Raw genomic sequence first — 17,738 nt, 5'->3', positions numbered from 1 at the left:
AGTTACAGAACGAATACCACACTATAAAGAGGGGTGCCAGGAAGTAAAGTTGAAGAGGGAAAGGCAATTAATAAGAAAAGAACGGAATGAAGGGCTTTGCTGTGCGAGGAAGAGCGCCATCTGGTGGGGGATTTGGACAGCCGGCAGTTGACACAAACGCTACTGCTGCTGCTCCCGTGCTAGGTTTCGGATCCTTTGGACAGAGTAACACCGAGGCCGTAGCAGGAGTAACAAACCCTTTCGGCCAAACCGCCAACCAGTCCGGAGGCTCAGCTCCGGCAGCAGGGATGAGCGGTTTCGGGAGTGGTCCCTCCACAGGAGGATTTGCCGTCGGAGCGCAATCAACAAGCAGTGCCACACAGCCGGCACCTGTACTTGGGCAAACCGTCCTCAGTTTTGGAGCGACTCCGGGTAAGGGCGAAGGTGGCAACTCTGTTGTGCCAACAGGGGTCGGCGCTGCAGCGGCGCCTAGCACGTCCGCTGCTCCCACCTCAGGGTTCAGTGGCTTCGGCAGTGGTGCAAAGACAACCCTTAATCCTTTTGGTGCCGGATTCGGCCAAGCTTCAACTACAGGGACTACCGCAACTGCACCTAGCACAGGTGGGTTTGGCGCCGCAACCAGTGCGGTTGGACAAACACCGGCAAGTGGGGCCACCCCGGCAAACACCACCTTTGACGGGAGTGCATCCAATCCTGGAAACACCGGAACAAATCCAACAGCGGGCACCGCTACTGCGGTTCCAGCGGCAACGACCACGGTTACAAACCCCCCCTCAGCTGACACAGTCAAAGCCGGTGCACCAGCTGCATTTGGCGGTTTCGGTGCTACACCACCGGCTTCTGGAAGCAACCCGAGTGCAGCGCCTACGCCTTTCGCTGGGTTTGGGGCCGGCGCTACCGCACCAACTAACCCTGCCTCAACTAATGCTACTGCTGGTGCGGCCACCACTGGAGGCGGTCCCTTTAGCTCCATCACAAAACCATCTGAAACGGGTGGCAACGCCCCGCCAGCAACGGCCGGCGCGGGAGGAGCAGGGTTGGGTCCCTCCCTAGGCGCTGGTGTCACTGGAGGAAATCAAAGCGCTGGAGCTACTGGAACAGTAGGAGCGGGCGACCCCACTGCAATTTCAGGTAAGCAGGCTTCGTTAGAGCTCAGGGGGAAGATGCTTTCAACCATACTGGCGCAGTTTGATAAAGCTTTCTCTAAAGATTACCGTGACTTTTCGGAATTGTCACAGCTCATGATGCTCCGTGACCGGCAGATAATCGAGCGTGGGAATGAGATTCTTTCACACTCGTCCCACCTTGAAGAGGCTATTGCCAATGCCGACGTCACACGACAAACACTCATAGAGCTCAAGAACAAACAGGCTGCAATCGGAACAATGTTGCAGCGCTTTGAAGATGCCGTTCAGCCTATCTTCGCGCAGGTACGACCAACATTCAACAGTGTAGATGAGGCACGTGAGGAAACGTACACGGCTGTAATTAACCTTTTTGATGAAGTAGAAACTTTAAAACTTCGACTGCAGCAATGTGTCAGGCAACACAATGGTTCTGTACGGCACCTTCGCCAGTCAGATGATCTGGCCAAGTTTGTCGGCCTCATCGACTGCCAGTTGAGTGCGATGGAAGTGTGCGCAGCTCAGGCATCCGAGTTGGAGCGAGAGGTTGATTTGTTGCTAGGGAAGTCAACGATCGCTTAGTTCGATTGGCAAAATAGGTGAAAAGTAAGGGGCGCAGGTAAGTATGCATTTGCACATTCCTTTCTTCTGCGCCCACTCTTACTCCTGTTTTTTTTTTTCAGCACCATCCCCGTTCGGCAGGAAAACTAAAGGTCGTCTTCTGGTTCCGTTTTAAGTGTCTCCGGTAGTGGGACACTTAGTTCCTCCTTCGAAACGCGATCAGTGCTTGTGGTATCAGGAGACGGGAATTTATTTTCATATGTGCGTGTTGTATTCTACCTTTGCAGGTCCGTCAAGCGGGAAGGGGAGAGGAGGAGCATCACAAGGGTGAACCGATCATCATTTAATGGGAGCAACGGGAAGGAGTGGGGGGGAAGAGGGGAACGTCGTGGAGAACGCGTTGTTAAGTTGGTATTGCCAGATATTGGCTTTTCGGCAGCGCTCCGTGGGCGTGGGATATCTTTCTTTACACAGCCCCTTCTATCCGCTAAACCTAGAGTTTCATGATGCTACTAGCAGCTGCTAAATTTTCTTGATGCTGCACACCAATCCGAAAAGCTGCATTTGACATTGTTTTTCTTTTTCCTCCTGTCTTGTTTTCGTAAATTGTGGTGAGGTTAGTGTAAACGAAGGAACATAGGTAATAGTTATTGATATTATTTTAAACTACTGTACTCTGATTATGAAATTCCTTACTTTTACTGCTGCCTCCATTCTTGGTGCGGCTTTTAAAGCACGTGTATCTTCGCAGCAACATACAGCTGAGTGTCGCACAAACGCCGTGCTTGACACAAAGTTCAAACCGCTTGCATTGGGTGAGGTTATCAACTTAGCCGAAGATGTCGCCATCTTCCGCTTCCTTCTGCCTCGCGTCGATGACACTTTTGATCTTGTACCATGCAGTACTCTACAAGCCTGTCTTAAGGAGGGTGCCAACATTGTGGACCAGCCGATGCGGTCATACACGCCCATAACCCCCAATGGAACAATGGGTTACTTTGACCTTCTCGTTAAGAAACAACCCCGTGGTCGCTTCACGGAACATCTGTTCTCCATGAACGTTGGAGACACGCTTCTCTTTCGGGTTGTTCAATACAAGTTGCAATACAAGAAGAACCGATGGGCTGAGGTGGGACTGATTGGTGGTGGCACTGGAATATGTCCGCTCCTACAATTCATGAACGCTTCGCTCGACACCCCTGGCGACAAGACCAAACTTTCACTTCTATTTGCCAACAGGTCCGAGAACAAAATCCTCCTCAAAGGAATGTTAGACGGCACGGCAAAAAAACATGCTGACCGCCTTAGTGTTCATTACACCGTGGATATGTTGGAGAATCCGCAAAGTGACTATAATGGTTATATTGGATACATCACGCCGCAGATGATAAAAGAAACTATGCCTGAACCAGCGGATAATAACCTCGTGTTAGTTTGTGGCCCGGACCCAATGATGACGAAGGTGGTTGGCTCTTCGCCCAATGTGCTCAAGGCAATGAGCGGTGGTCTTGCGTACCAACCAACGGGAACAGTACTTAACAACGCCCCTGACGTCGGTGGCATCTTGGGAGATATGGGTTATACAAAAGATCATGTCTATCGTTTCTAACGCGAAAATAAGTACAACCGAAAAATATATATATATATGTATAAAAGAGGTAAGAGAATGGGAATGTGAGGATAGTGGACCATTGCAATGGACGATGCTCAGCAGGCCACAAAATGTAACCAGTAATTGTCAGCGACGCATTAGCGAAAAGGCGAAGGGATCATATTTTTATATCGACAAAAAGAATAACAGATGCAGGTTGAAATCAGTGCAACAAATGCAGACGCAAGGAATACAGTGAAGAAAACAAAAAGGTACTGGGGGATCGATTACCATGGGGCATCCCCTCTTTCTTGTTTCTTAGGAAAGTACAATCACTCTCATCACGTTAGTTTGCATACTGTGAGCACAAGAAGCACTTATTACTTTTACTTATTTTATTTATTTTTATTTTATTTTTTTTGAAATATAGTACATCTTCTTGTGTCAGATGCTACACATCATCATGTTCTAAAACATATTTACTTAACGGAAGCAGCTGCTTTTAGGGAGAAGTGATCCGTTCGCAAGTGGAGAGAAAGTTGTTTACTGTATTTCCTTTCCAAGCTATCATTACTTAAAAGTAGCGTTGCTGTTTACAGCGGTCATTTCCTTCTTTTTTTTCTTTTTCTTGCCTTCTCCTCTGTAGTTGCGGTGTTGTCTAACCGCTACTATTATGTGGTTGCGGCTCCAGGAGGGGGGGAGGAGGGAAGGGGACAATGTTTCGTGCGTTCCTAAGGGGAACCGACTAATTGTTTCCAAGAATTGTTTGCAAGTGACTATTTTCAAGCGGCTGACACATTTGCCCAACTGGATCACTTGTTAATACATCTGTCGTGTTGTTTTCAGCGTTATTGTCCTTCCGTTTTTTTTTCTCACTATTTTGCACTCATAGGAACACTGTGTAACAAATCTTATATGTTGTTGGCGTCTACTTTCTGTGCTATATTTAATATATAACTCGGGCAGTGACCGAGTTATATATTAAATATGCTTGATTATGTTAGACACTTTATCGCATCGGTGCCGCAACCACTGGCGCTGTGGTGACTGTTTTACTCACTCTGAAAATGTTCCATCGCCTTATCCCTCCTGGGGACTCCAATGGCAAATAGATGGAGGATTAGTACGCTCTTCATCAACCAAAGTAAACACAAATACATAATTTGAGCGGGTCTTAAAAAAGGTGGAAGTCCTCGAAATCCCGCTCCACATATCGCTGCTGTCTTTTTTTTTTTTTACTTTTTTCTTTCCCCCCTCCTTTCCTGATTTCGTGTGGAAGGTATTACGGGTTCTATAGCCAGTATGTACATGGGCAATGGGAAAGGACGGTAGATCTTTAGGTTCAGGCGTAATTTTGATGGACCCATGCCTCTGCGGGCGTGGTTGAACGAGATTCTTTTACTTCTAACAGGACATTTTTTTAAATTTCTCATATGAGAATACTCAATGGACTATTAAACCATGAGCGAGGGATGATAACATTTATTCACTCCGGGTTGTGTTTACCTTCCATTCAGTGGTCGTGCGCTTCTTTTTTTTTTCTTTTTTTTTGTTTCCACTCGCCAGTCCCTTCCTCCCTCTTTAATACAAATAGTTCCTCTCACCTAATGTGGGTTCTCAGTGGTAATGCTTTTTTGTCACTTTCGCTCATACACCGCAACAAATGTTACGTGCGTGTGTGGTTATGTTGTGACGAAACCTTTGAAATCACTTGAATCAACTGTGTGAAGTTGTCTCTATGCGTATGGCGGGTGAAGGGGAAAGCAAAAAAAAAAGGAAAAAGAAAAAAAGAAGAGTAGGAGCTTGTGTGTGATGTAAGTGAGTGTGTGAATTGTTAAACTGGAAACTGTCAACCGAGTATCCGCATCGCAAAAATATATATATATGAGGCAATATGGAAAAAATCCCGTCGTTTGGGAGAATATCAACTTGGATTCCTCCCTACTCGCCGGCTGCATGTCGTCTTTACGTCTGATCTCTCCATAAGTCGTCTTCGGTGGCTGTCTTTTGAATTATTATTATTATTATTATTATTATTTTGTCGCCTGTGTTTTACCCAGTTTCTACGATGGATGCACGTTAACTTGCATTAGGCTCATTTACATCCGTGCTGTTCATTGAGGCTCCCATCACATGCGCGCGTGCACGTATATTCTTCGACACTGCTAAATGCATCTGTTGTGGTGGCGTTAGCCGAAAACTGGTTCGTAAAGCTTTGAAATTGCATGGTGGTAGCAGTACCCAACAGCGAACCAAGTCTTTTTTTAAAAAAAAAAAGAGATAACTTCACCTCTTTTCTACTTGTTGTTGTTGTTGTGACAAAACCGAGATGGAAACAAAAAAAATGGGGGGGAAATAAAGGAAATGTCAAAGCAGAGTAGGAAAGAGGGGACTGTGGGCGGGCGCCGGTATTTGTTGTATTCCCTGCTAGCAGGTACGTTCGGTGCCCTCTCGGCAGTTGTTGGAAAGCTTGCGTTTGCGCACGATAACAGCGGCAGTGCCACGTCTCTTTCTGGAGTTGTGAGTATGTTTTTTGCGTTGGTAGGTATCGACGCCAGGAGTAATTCGTTGGCTGCTGCGTTGGTTCTTGGGCTCCGCGCCGTATCACTGGCGGCGAATGGCTACTGCACTGCACAGATGTGGAGGTGGTATGTGAGGGCGCTGTCTTGCGGATCTACACCCGTTTGTCAAGTTGTTAACACCGGAGCCAACTTTGGGGTGAGCGCCATCCTCGGTTTTTTTGTGTTTCATGAAGTGGTGACAATCACGTGGTTGGCGGGAGCGCTTCTTGTGGTGGTAGGACTTATGTTAGTCGTTTCGGACACCGATGTTTCCCATGAGTAGTGAGAGGAGCATCTCCTTGTCTGCTTTATCCACCCAAAAGGACGGAAGGAAAAGTGATGGATGCGCTGGTATAATCCCACGAATGGGTTTGTTCCTCGCTAAGGTTTGTAATATTCTGTACCGCTTAATCACCCCACTATTTTGACCGAGTCATAGGTACCGAGCCCGTTTATTTAAAAGGAAAACGACTGTACTACGTAGGATCACACTGACAGAGTATCAAACTGGACATTTAAAAGAAAAAAAAATACACTTCTCCCCATATTGTTTGTTATTCGTTGCAGAAAAAGTAACGCAAGGATCAGCATCAAATGCCACCACGGAGCCGCAAGGGTACAAAATCTCGCTCCGCATCGCCTGCGCCTCGGACGCCCGGGAGGACTAAAAAGAGTCCCGTCACTCCCAGAACTAAAACACCAGTGACGAATAAAAACCGCTCCTACGAGTGGGGAGGCCCTCTGGGAGCACTTGGGATGGTGGTGCTTCTGCCACTCACAGTTATTGGTCTCAATGTCTTGTGCTCAGAAACTTCGTGTAGTGTGCATAATGTATGGGACCTTCCCGCAATGATGTTGTTGGCATTGGATGTGGGAGTGCCGCGATTGTTACTGGCACTTGGTGTCGAGTTGTTGTGGATGGCATTTCATGCACTTCTTTACATTACTCCGGTTGGAAAGCAAGTGAAGGGTGTGAAACTCTCTGATGGAACATGTCTCACGTACAATATCAACGCGTTGCATGTGTTCACACTTGTACATGCTATTTTGGGTGGTATGCACTACGCTGATGTGATTCGTCTAGCCTGGCTGGCTGACATGTTTATGCCACTCATGGTGGCTGCCATCATCATTTCTGTTTTTATGAGCATCGTGCTATACGTCGCTTCCTTCCGCTCTTCTCAGGTGTCGTTTTCCCCCGGAGGAAACACTGGGAACTACTTATACGATTTCTGGGTTGGCCGTGAGCTCAATCCACGTACGGGTTCGCTTGACTGGAAGTTTATGTGTGAACTGCGTCCCGGTCTCATTGGTTGGAGCGTACTGAATTGGGCATTTGTGGCAAAAGCGATGGAGGTCGGTACGTGCTCGCCCAGCATTATTGTGGTTGCCCTGCTAGAGTCTTTCTATGTGTTGGACGGGCTTCTTTATGAAGAGGGAAACCTCACCATGATGGACATCGTGCATGATGGTTTTGGGTTTATGCTGTGCTTCGGCGATTTGGCGTGGGTACCTTTCACTTATACACTGAAAGCAAAGTTCCTGGCTTATCATGCCTCGCAGCTGAGCTACATGCACGTAGGCATTTGCGCTGCGGTGGCGCTTGTTGGCTACGCTGTGTTTCGTGGCTCAAACAATCAAAAAAGTCGTTTTCGACAAAATCCAAAAGATCCAGCGAATGCGGCGCTGAAGGTTATGCATACGTCCAGCGGCAAATCGCTGATTGTGTCGGGCTACTGGGGCGTGTGCCGCCATCCGAATTATGTAGGGGATTGGCTTATGACCCTTTCATGGTCAGCACTTACGGGGTTTACGGAACCACTGCCATACTTTCAGCCAGTGTATTTTGCTCTGCTTTTGATTCACCGCCAATTGAGGGACGAAGAGCAGATGCGTGAAAAGTATGGTGCAGAAGATATGCACAAATTCCATAGAATAGTTCGTTATCGCTTAATCCCATACGTCTATTAGAACGAAAAGGATCTCATTATCGTTTATATTTTTGTATATGTATATGGGTATATAATGAGTTTGGGTTGACAGCGCAAACTGTGGCTGATTGTGGGAGATGTAGCCCCTATTTCTTTCCGCTCTTCTTTGTTTATCGTGCTTTCGAGGTTGTTCGTTCCATTAGGGGCTGCTGTTTGGTGACTTAGACTTTTTTTAAAATCATTCCCTCTTTGTGCGACAACAATTTTTTTATTCATTGGAAAGTGCGTCTCCTCCATTACGTGCAAACTTATGATGGGCTTATATGTAGAGGGAGAGGGTAATTAAGTTCCGGCACGGGTGTCGTGGGGGCTTGCAGCGGCGCGTTTTGTGCTACTTTTTTTTTTTTTTGCTGCCTAAACGGCGCCACACAGTAGCAACAGTTTGTCGGTGGTTTCGGCATCGAAAAAGCAGTGGACTACCGCCGCACCGGAGATGATAAACCGGCGATTGAATGACGGACAGTCACAAACATGGCACAGTTGTTTGTTCGTTCGGAAGGGAGGAGGAGGAGGAGGAAAAAAGATGGTGTGCGCTGAACGCATTTACAGCAGTCGAGCGTGCCACGAGTTGAATTTGGTTCGTTCGTTTGGTTACTTTTATTTATTTCTTTGCACTTATTTTAACTCCTAGTTGATCGCAATGTTCTTCTACACCTCCGCGCATTATTCTCTTGACCGCGTTTTCCCCCTGTTTTGACCATGTAAGAAGGGGGATGACGCTATGCACGTGTATTAAGTTAAGTGCATTCGTCTGCGTGCGTGCAAGTCAAACCATTACGTCACCCGCTCAATAGCGGGAAAGGTTGGTCGTTTATGGGTGACCGGCAGTGGAGCTAAAACAGATCGCACTATTATGTAGCGTATGGTGGGGCAGGGGAGAGCCATCCCCATTGGGGAGGGTTGTATTCCGTTATGTTCTTTTTTTTTTCAATTATTTCATTACGGGCGCTTCTACAGTTTGTTTTCTTTCATATTCACTCACCCTCCCTCTGTTACTCATCCTTGTGTTTTTGGGTCGTGTTAATGGTTGAGCCGCATCATTTTTCCATTGATATTTTTGTTATTTTTTTTTCCCCTTGGTTGTAAGTAGGAGGGTATAGGTGAGTTCCGCAACTCGGAAAAACGGCTTTAACTTTTTAACATGCCGTGGATTCACCTTCAGTCGAGCGATGGCCGACGGCTCTTCGCGCCATCACTCGGCCCTCTCCCTTTTTTAAGTGACATAGATCAGTTATTTCAGGCGCCGCTCGCATCTCGCGTTTTTCACTGTTTCCGTAGCACCAGTGACGAACATGCGGAGGAAATGCTGGTTCTCCTACACCAGCAGAGAATGGGTGGTGAATTAGGCAATGTGACAATTGCAGTTGGTGGAACAGCCGTAACGGAAGGGGAGCTGGAACTCACACTTGACTGTGTGTTGGACGTCCTCTGTCGCACAAGTGGTAGTGGGATCCAGATGCTACTTGATGCACTCTCTGTGACTTCGTCACCCACTGATAAAGGGGATCCGCGCGGTGATGGAATGGCTCACGCTGGAAAGGACGTTTTGGAGTACGACGGACTTGCAGGTGGAAATGTACCCGATACCGATGGCCTTGAGCGGCGCGTCGTCGCTTGGGAGGCAACAGATAGCAAAATACAAGGAAAAAGCAAAGCAGAGTCTGTAGCTCGCCGGCGCCTATTGGCACGGCGTAAGGCCCTCCTATTTTTCGTTTCACAGGATATTGTGCCTATCAGTTTCCTTTTTTGTCGTGTGGGCCCCTGCACATACAAGTCCCCCGTATCCTCGTTACCAACCGCTGACCGTAAGAGCCTACGGTTGTTGGAAGGACTTGCACAATGCTCATGTCAGTGTTTGTTTGCGGTCATTGCTCAATCACTTGCGGCGACGTACAGTATTGAGGTGAAGTCGTGCGAACAGCTTTGGGCCCCGGACAGTGATGCACTGCCTTTTGTTGCATTTTTCTCTGCAAGTGGTCTTCTTTGTGCCTCATCCTCATTCTTTGGCAAAAGTGACCACAGAGACCGTTTCCTCATCGCTGCTTTGGCTGTTGAACAACTAAGTTGTTGGCCATATGACGAAACGCAAAGCGGGTCACCACATCCCCTGCAACTTATTCACGTCCGCGAGATCTCTCTCCGGTGCTGCGGTGGTAGCGTTCCTTTTAACGTTGTTCTTACAAGCGTTGGAAGCGCTCTCTGTTGCGTGCTTGGTTTTGTTGTGGAGACACAAGGGAGTGGTGGTGTAATGGATCACGAGCGATTTATTCAGTTCGTGAGGAAACGTCTCGCCACTTCAAGGACGGTTGTCAGAACTGGTGGCGCAATAAGGTATTTGGAAGGCAGCGGTCATGGCAGCGCGGAAACAGAAACCTTAGCGCCTGTTCACACGGCTGTCCGACCCGCCCAAGGGAATACTGATATTTTCGCATCGCATTTAGCACTATGTGTGGAGGTTAGTCATCCAACCTCGCGGTTTCATGAATTACTGCAGGAGATAAATCGCGCTGAAGCGGAGAACCTCCGTGCTGCACCCGCAGGTGAAGATGAGGTACCGACTAAAGCAACTGCTCCTCCCTCATCTTGCGCTTGTGGCTGTTCCGTCTGCCTGCCATTTAATTATAAGAAAGCTGGCTCTGGAGGGTTTGTATGGCATAGAGATGTCACAACTCTTCCGCTTGACATAATGTGGTGCGTGGCAGCAAGCCATATTGTTGTCGCAGAGGCTCATGTGCGGAATAAGATTCGTGGGGCGGGCTGCCACTGCCTCTTCTCGCTGATATGCAATGATGACGGTGACGGAGATGTGGTAAACTCGAGACGGTATGGCGTAGGCTGGTTTCAACATTCCTGGCACAACACATTGTGCGGACAAGTGGGTGGTAAGGTTGATGGCGGTACCATTCGTGGGAAGACGGCGTCGTTAAGTCACAACTTCCACAATGGTGGTGGTACCAGTTCTGTGCATGTGGATTGTCTCAAGGTATTGCAAGGACTCACCTCCCTTGGAGGTGGACCGCGTGCTTCGGTGAAGTACGAAATAAAGAAGGTTGGTGGCTGTTCTTTGTTCCGGAAGAAACCGCAAATAAACATGAGACAGAAGGATGATAAACCAGTATTCACCTCCAGGATGACGGTTTTCCCCCTTTCAGTTTTGCGAGATGATTGTTGCGATGCGACTTGCTCAACATTGGATAGCGATGAAGATGAGGCATCCGTAATGACGGCGTTCTACACCATTAGACGCCATTTGATTAAAGGCACCGCGCGTGACTCCCTGGTACAAGAAGTGTTGCTGCTTGAAGGTGATGAAGTTGGGCGGGAGGCCGAGGTGGTCGCACTTCAGCAGCAGCAGCAGCAGCAGTCAAAAGGAAGCTGTGGGTCATTTTCCCTCTTTCATCAGGCTGCCGCGTGTATTTTGGAGGACGTTTGGCGTTATGCCACTTCCTAAGTATACAGGGGGAGGGAGGGGAATGCGTAATTTGTTACCTTGCTCATCTAGGGTGGCTGTCTTCCCAGCATCTCTCGCACGTCTTTGTCAACTACAACTGTGGGCGGAATTGTGGATGCTTGTTTTGAAAGGTGCAGGAAAGCGCGTAACTCTTGATGGAAGCGACATTGACAATTGACTTGACATCAAAAAGGTGTATCAAGAATTTTATTTTGATACAACTCTGCCCCCGGACCGATGACGCTGTATAGTACTAACATGAGCATAACCCCACTTTCTCTTTTTTTTCTGCCATTTTTACAGCACCATCTATCGTATTATTACATTTGTACGTGTCGTCACCAAAACGCAAGTCACTGCACAAGGCAAAGGGGGGTGAGTATGGTCAAGCGGTCCCCCTCCCCTTCAGTTGATTCTGTGGAGAGAATTTATGACATGCTCTGCGCTGCGCAGTTGAAGGCCAACACAGAGGAAGAAGAAATTAGGGCTCTTCGCCTTCTTATCGCCACTGCGGAAGTTGAGATAAAAACAGCACAGGAATCTATGCGCGAGCTACAGGAGCAGCATGAAGAAGCCTCAAGGGAGGTCTCTGTGAAGAAAAGCACATTGGAGGAGCAGCGACACCGGTGTGTTGGTGCAGTAGAAGCACTTGCAAGCTCACGGGAGGCGTTAACCCGAGAAATTGAAGACATTCTTCGCTCGGAGTTGCCGCCTCATCCAGCGGTGTCTGCCGTGAAAAAACCAGTGCGGTCCTCGTACGAAATTATATCCCCAGCGAAGCTCCGAGACGCTGCCTTGAGCCTAAGAAGGAAAATTGAGGAAGCGATCAAACACCGCCACCTGTGCTGTGAGCAAAACCAAAGCCCATCAAGCATTGGGGATGGATGGGGAGACTCCAAGAAAGGGTTCAGACATTCGTTTGTTGTTCACTTCAAATGCGCTGAAGCCGCCGTGTCGAACACTGGCGACGAAGCAGCGGGTGCGGTTCCAGAGCCGAGACATGTCTCTGCAGCTCGAGTAGAGCTTAATGTTGGCAAAGATGCGAATGACACATTGGGAAAGCGGAAGCGGAAGGTTATCACTTTCGACGATGAGCAACTGGAGGCGCATTCCGCTGCCTTCAGACCTTCCGCGGCAGCTGTAGCGACTCCGCGGCCGTCGTCCATTTCTTGTGATCTCACGATAATCAGGCCGCGGCTTCCACGCCGTACTTTGTGGCGTGCAGAGCAACACGAGCTGAGTTGAAGGTATTTTAATCCATCCTCATTCGTTTCAATTTTTACAGTTGCGCAGCTGAAGAGGCGTCAGCATTGGGATGGAACCGTTGCATCTATTGCAGTGGCGCTGCTGATGGTGCGCTTCCTTGTCACAACGTTGCCTTTTTGCTTCTGTGTCTCACAAAAGTGGGCAAAAGAGAAAAGAGGTTCTCATGGTCAGCTTTCTTCGTTTCACTGATTATTATTTTTTTTTCATAGCTATTCTAGTTTGGGCTTTTTTGTTGCTAAACCACTTCCCTCTTACGTCCGCAAGAAGCTTTTTTTTTTTCTCCCTGTCTTGTTCACTATTGGTTTACTTTTTTTTTTAAAAAACTTTTTTTGTTTTTTTTTCTATGAATCGGCTTGTTAATGCAGCTACCAAACCGGCAATCACAATAACAAATATGTGGTCCAATATATGCATCAACTTTTATTCAACCTTCCTGGTGAAGGGATGATACGCGACATACGGCCGCACGCGGACCTGGATAGATATATGTGTGGTGCATATCTTATCGCAGTGCCCTTCGCGGGCCAACATATCCTCTTTTGCACTTCAAACATCACTTCTTTCCTTTCGTTTCCTTGCTTAAATGTGGTTCTGTCTTTTGCACTGCAAGCGAATCAGCGGCTGGCAACAGCTGATACAATAACCTGGACCTTTTCACACGCCAGGGTAAATAGTGCAAGCATCACTGCAGTTTCGCAATGCGTCCGACCTTTCCGGCCCTTGGGTCTCGTGCAAAGGGCTATGAGAACCGTGTTATGGTGTACGCCCACCGTCGACACCGCGCTTGGTACCTCCCACCGAAACTTGCCCACGCCCGCTCACCACTCGCTAACAAGTCACCTGATGAGTACGGCAACACGTGGGACCCGCGTACTGGAGTGGAATGGTACCACCGGCTTCGACGACGCGGAGCATACCGTCATTGGCCGTGGGCGCGTTAGAATGACGACCCTGTGCGGCAGCATCAGGAGTTGAGTTGCAGACGTACATTTTCGGCTGCTGTGACGGGAGCGAATGAGGGTGTTCCTCTCTGGAACTACTACGCGGAGGTAGGACAGGAGTACGGCCTACCCAGTCACTTTCCGCTAAGCTTCATGGCTCCCTTCATTCATCAGTACACAAGTAGGGCGTGGTCGCGAAAGGAAATTGAAAGACACTTGAAAGTGGTGGAGGAGCGCACGGGACTGCGCACTATTCAACAGGCTTGCGATGCCACGTCGGAACTGTTGGAGTGGGGAGAAGAGGAAATGGGTGTAGTTCCACACGGCCTGTTGCAGCACGTCGTAATGCTTGCGGAAGATATCGTGCTACAGAATAAAAAGAAAGCCTATAGGAAGGCAGCACACGAGCGAGGAATATTAAGAACAACAACAATGGAGCGATACTACGCGCTGCCGCACTTGCGTACGGGTCCGCCTATGCCGACAACTCTAGAGCAACCGTCCGGGGAATTCCCATGGGGGAAATTCAGTACGATGGTTGGTGGGACGCGTATTCATCCATTGTACAGACCAGATGGGTTTTTCAAGGACAATATGTACCCGGCTTAACCGCAGTGGTGAGAACTTTTTAAGACCACCAATCTTTCATTTCCACAACAAGTTGTTGTGCGGTCGCTGTTTTATTAGTTTCCCTTTAGCTCCCCTTTCGTGTAGCCTCGCACATATCGTTTATCCAATTCAATGGAGCGCGTGGGCTCGCGGCCGCTTTTTCCTTACATCACCACCACCACCACCCTTTTCTGAAGGTTACATTCTTAACGCCAATTTGTATCAAATTCCGCGAACGGATGGAGAGACGGAAAGACCACTTGTCTATGTTCTACATTCTCCGTGCTCTGGGGTATACATGAGCATTCATGAATTCCACATACTGTCCCAATTTTTATTCGCTTTCTCGCCCCCCCCTCTCCTTTCCCTCGGTCCTCTGCTAAAAAAAAGGGTAAGAAGACACGCTCCCCGCACAACGTTGTGGGTTGAGCGCTCGCGTACATCTACGGCAGGGAATTCGTGTTTGCTTAGAGAACGAGAAAATTACCCGTCGTCCACTAGCACGAGACTTCCTTCCGTCACTTCTATATCATGTGGAACTTTTTAATAGACATAAAGAACGCGGCTCGGCGCACGGTTGCCCCAACGCGAGACGAGCTCGCCGCTGCACCTGAACAGAAACAGCAACGAAGTGCAGCAATGAGCTCGGGGTTTTCCCTCCTCGAGGAGCACGTCGTCGGTTGGATGAACAAACTCACCTCATCCCCTGTTGTACTCGACTCTGGCGCTGGCAGTGCCGAACTGGCTGGCGAATATGAAAAACCGCCACCACTTTTATGTCTTGCGGAAGAAAAGCGTACATCTCTGGAACCAGAAGAATTGTTTCGATACATTACGGAGTCTGTCAGTCTTATAACTCTCACTTCCAAACGTATCCACGGGGAGGCGCAGTTCCTCCTTCAATTAAGCCTAGAGGAAAAAATAACGCATACAAGCGACTTTCTCAGCGTCTACACCTGGTGGGAAGATGCCGTGGATCAGCGTCTCCGCAAGTGTGAATTGATCTTCGAGGAGTACAAAGCGCAACCTGGGTTGATAAATGTAGAGAACATCGTTCATCTTCAACAGCGCATAAACAGCATTTGGGAAACATGTACAGCGGATATAGGAACTGTAAAAAAGATTGGAACGCTGTTGAGAGAGGAAAAGTACGACCTCATTAACCAAGTGGGCAACGACATCCCTAGCGAGTTCGCACATCAGCACGACCAGAACAACGATAAGACCGCGAAGCATCGCATTATAGTATCAGAGGCTCAACCCACAGGAAACAAAAACAGTAGCTTGCTACACGCTCAATGCACACAGGAAAGCAGAGTTCACACAGGAGAATACGTACAAAATGAATGCACAAATAAAATGAGCACCAGCAGCGGCAAACTCCACCCTCGAATTAACGAAAGTGACACACCTGCTAAGAAAGGGAAAATGAGACAACACGATGGTAAAGAGCATCTTATTAGGATTTGCAAGACGTCAGATAACTCCGAGGAAGAGACACGTCTGAGAGCTGAGGAGGAAGCACGTCTGAGAGCTGAAGAGGAATCACGTCTGAGAGCTGAAGAGGAAGCACGTCTCAGAGCTGAAGAGGAAGCACGTCTCAGAGCTGAAGAGGAAGCACGTCTGAGAGCTGAAGAGGAAGCACGTCTCAGAGCTGAAGAGGAAGCACGTCTGAGAGCTGAAGAGGAATCACGTCTGAGAGCTGAAGAGGAATCACGTCTCAGAGATGAAGAGGAATCACGTCTCAGAGATGAAGAGGAAGCACGTCTCAGAGATGAAGAGGAAGCACGTCTCAGAGCTGAAGAGGAATCACGTCTGAGAGCTGAAGAGGAAGCACGTCTCAGAGATGAAGAGGAATCACGTCTCAGAGATGAAGAGGAAGCACGTCTCAGAGCTGAAGAGGAAGCACGTCTCAGAGCTGAAGAGGAAGCACGTCTCAGAGCTGAAGAGGAAGCACGTCTCAGAGCTGAAGAGGAAGCACGTCTCAGAGCTGAAGAGGAAGCACGTCTCAGAGCTGAAGAGGAATCACGTCTGAGAGCTGAAGAGGAATCACGTCTCAGAGCTGAAGAGGAATCACGTCTCAGAGATGAAGAGGAAGCACGTCTGAGAGCTGAAGAGGAAGCACGTCTCAGAGCTGAAGAGGAAGCACGTCTCAGAGATGAAGAGGAAGCACGTCTCAGAGATGAAGAGGAAGCACGTCTGAGAGCTGAAGAGGAATCACGTCTCAGAGCTGAAGAGGAAGCACGTCTCAGAGCTGAAGAGGAAGCACGTCTCAGAGCTGAAGAGGAAGCACGTCTCAGAGCTGAAGAGGAAGCACGTCTCAGAGCTGAAGAGGAAGCACGTCTCAGAGCTGAAGAGGAAGCACGTCTGAGAGCTGAAGAGGAATCACGTCTCAGAGCTGAAGAGGAAGCACGTCTCAGAGCTGAAGAGGAAGCACGTCTGAGAGCTGAAGAGGAATCACGTCTGAGAGCTGAAGAGGAATCACGTCTCAGAGATGAAGAGGAATCACGTCTCAGAGATGAAGAGGAAGCACGTCTCAGAGCTGAAGAGGAAGCACGTCTCAGAGCTGAAGAGGAAGCACGTCTCAGAGCTGAAGAGGAAGCACGTCTCAGAGCTGAAGAGGAAGCACGTCTCAGAGCTGAAGAGGAAGCACGTCTGAGAGCTGAAGAGGAAGCACGTCTGAGAGCTGAAGAGGAATCACGTCTGAGAGCTGAAGAGGAAGCACGTCTCAGAGCTGAAGAGGAAGCACGTCTCAGAGCTGAAGAGGAAGCACGTCTCAGAGATGAAGAGGAAGCACGTCTCAGAGCTGAAGAGGAAGCACGTCTCAGAGATGAAGAGGAATCACGTCTCAGAGATGAAGAGGAAGCACGTCTCAGAGCTGAAGAGGAAGCACGTCTCAGAGCTGAAGAGGAAGCACGTCTCAGAGCTGAAGAGGAAGCACGTCTCAGAGCTGAAGAGGAAGCACGTCTCAGAGCTGAAGAGGAAGCACGTCTCAGAGCTGAAGAGGAAGCACGTCTCAGAGCTGAAGAGGAAGCACGTCTCAGAGCTGAAGAGGAAGCACGTCTCAGAGCTGAAGAGGAAGCACGTCTCAGAGCTGAAGAGGAAGCACGTCTCAGAGCTGAAGAGGAAGCACGTCTGAGAGCTGAAGAGGAATCACGTCTCAGAGATGAAGAGGAATCACGTCTCAGAGATGAAGAGGAAGCACGTCTGAGAGCTGAAGAGGAAGCACGTCTCAGAGCTGAAGAGGAAGCACGTCTGAGAGCTGAAGAGGAAGCACGTCTCAGAGATGAAGAGGAATCACGTCTCAGAGATGAAGAGGAAGCACGTCTGAGAGCTGAAGAGGAAGCACGTCTCAGAGCTGAAGAGGAAGCACGTCTGAGAGATGAAGAGGAAGCACGTCTCAGAGCTGAAGAGGAAGCACGTCTGAGAGCTGAAGAGGAAGCACGTCTCAGAGATGAAGAGGAAGCACGTCTCAGAGATGAAGAGGAAGCACGTCTGAGAGCTGAAGAGGAAGCACGTCTCAGAGCTGAAGAGGAAGCACGTCTGAGAGCTGAAGAGGAAGCACGTCTCAGAGCTGAAGAGGAAGCACGTCTCAGAGATGAAGAGGAATCACGTCTCAGAGCTGAAGAGGAAGCACGTCTCA

At 48.7% G+C, this 17,738-nt stretch overlaps 8 protein-coding genes across 8 annotated transcripts; all 8 read left to right on the top strand.

Moving 5' to 3' along the window:
* Window positions 1–86: 86 nt before the first annotated feature.
* TbgDal_XI17460 (hypothetical protein, conserved) lies at window positions 87–1,706 on the top strand (the record flags this gene model as incomplete). Its single annotated transcript, XM_011782588.1, has 1 exon — window positions 87–1,706. One exon carries the CDS (start codon window positions 87–89, stop codon window positions 1,704–1,706), a length of 1,620 nt encoding a protein of 539 aa, XP_011780890.1.
* A 661-nt stretch (window positions 1,707–2,367) lies between these two features.
* On the top strand, window positions 2,368–3,294 carry TbgDal_XI17450 (NADH-cytochrome b5 reductase,putative; the record flags this gene model as incomplete). The annotated part of the gene is made up of 1 exon (XM_011782587.1): window positions 2,368–3,294. One exon carries the CDS (start codon window positions 2,368–2,370, stop codon window positions 3,292–3,294), a length of 927 nt encoding a protein of 308 aa, XP_011780889.1.
* Window positions 3,295–5,640: 2,346 nt separating this feature from the next.
* TbgDal_XI17440 (hypothetical protein, conserved) lies at window positions 5,641–6,120 on the top strand (the record flags this gene model as incomplete). The annotated part of the gene is made up of 1 exon (XM_011782586.1): window positions 5,641–6,120. The coding sequence occupies one exon, from the start codon at window positions 5,641–5,643 to the stop codon at window positions 6,118–6,120; it is 480 nt and encodes a 159-aa protein (XP_011780888.1).
* A 311-nt stretch (window positions 6,121–6,431) lies between these two features.
* Window positions 6,432–7,808, top strand: TbgDal_XI17430 (C-14 sterol reductase, putative; the record flags this gene model as incomplete). The annotated part of the gene is made up of 1 exon (XM_011782585.1): window positions 6,432–7,808. The coding sequence occupies one exon, from the start codon at window positions 6,432–6,434 to the stop codon at window positions 7,806–7,808; it is 1,377 nt and encodes a 458-aa protein (XP_011780887.1).
* A 1,161-nt stretch (window positions 7,809–8,969) lies between these two features.
* On the top strand, window positions 8,970–11,279 carry TbgDal_XI17420 (hypothetical protein, conserved; the record flags this gene model as incomplete). Its single annotated transcript, XM_011782584.1, has 1 exon — window positions 8,970–11,279. The coding sequence occupies one exon, from the start codon at window positions 8,970–8,972 to the stop codon at window positions 11,277–11,279; it is 2,310 nt and encodes a 769-aa protein (XP_011780886.1).
* A 237-nt stretch (window positions 11,280–11,516) lies between these two features.
* On the top strand, window positions 11,517–12,524 carry TbgDal_XI17410 (hypothetical protein, conserved; the record flags this gene model as incomplete). The annotated part of the gene is made up of 1 exon (XM_011782583.1): window positions 11,517–12,524. One exon carries the CDS (start codon window positions 11,517–11,519, stop codon window positions 12,522–12,524), a length of 1,008 nt encoding a protein of 335 aa, XP_011780885.1.
* A 429-nt stretch (window positions 12,525–12,953) lies between these two features.
* TbgDal_XI17400 (hypothetical protein, conserved) lies at window positions 12,954–14,095 on the top strand (the record flags this gene model as incomplete). Its single annotated transcript, XM_011782582.1, is given in 2 exon segments — window positions 12,954–13,517; window positions 13,487–14,095. Coding segments are annotated over 2 exon segments (1,173 nt in total).
* Window positions 14,096–14,626: 531 nt separating this feature from the next.
* TbgDal_XI17390 (Tb-291 membrane associated protein, putative,(fragment)) lies at window positions 14,627–17,737 on the top strand (the record flags this gene model as incomplete). The annotated part of the gene is made up of 1 exon (XM_011782581.1): window positions 14,627–17,737. A coding segment is annotated over one exon (3,111 nt), but the record flags the coding sequence as incomplete, so codon positions are not given.
* Window position 17,738: the final 1 nt, after the last annotated feature.

Source organism: Trypanosoma brucei, chromosome 11 (genome assembly GCF_000210295.1).
Source record: "Trypanosoma brucei gambiense DAL972 chromosome 11, complete sequence".
Lineage (NCBI taxonomy): Eukaryota > Euglenozoa > Kinetoplastea > Trypanosomatida > Trypanosomatidae > Trypanosoma > Trypanosoma brucei.
The sequence above is the reverse complement of the archived record's forward strand: the minus strand, read 5'-3'. Positions and strand labels throughout refer to the sequence as shown.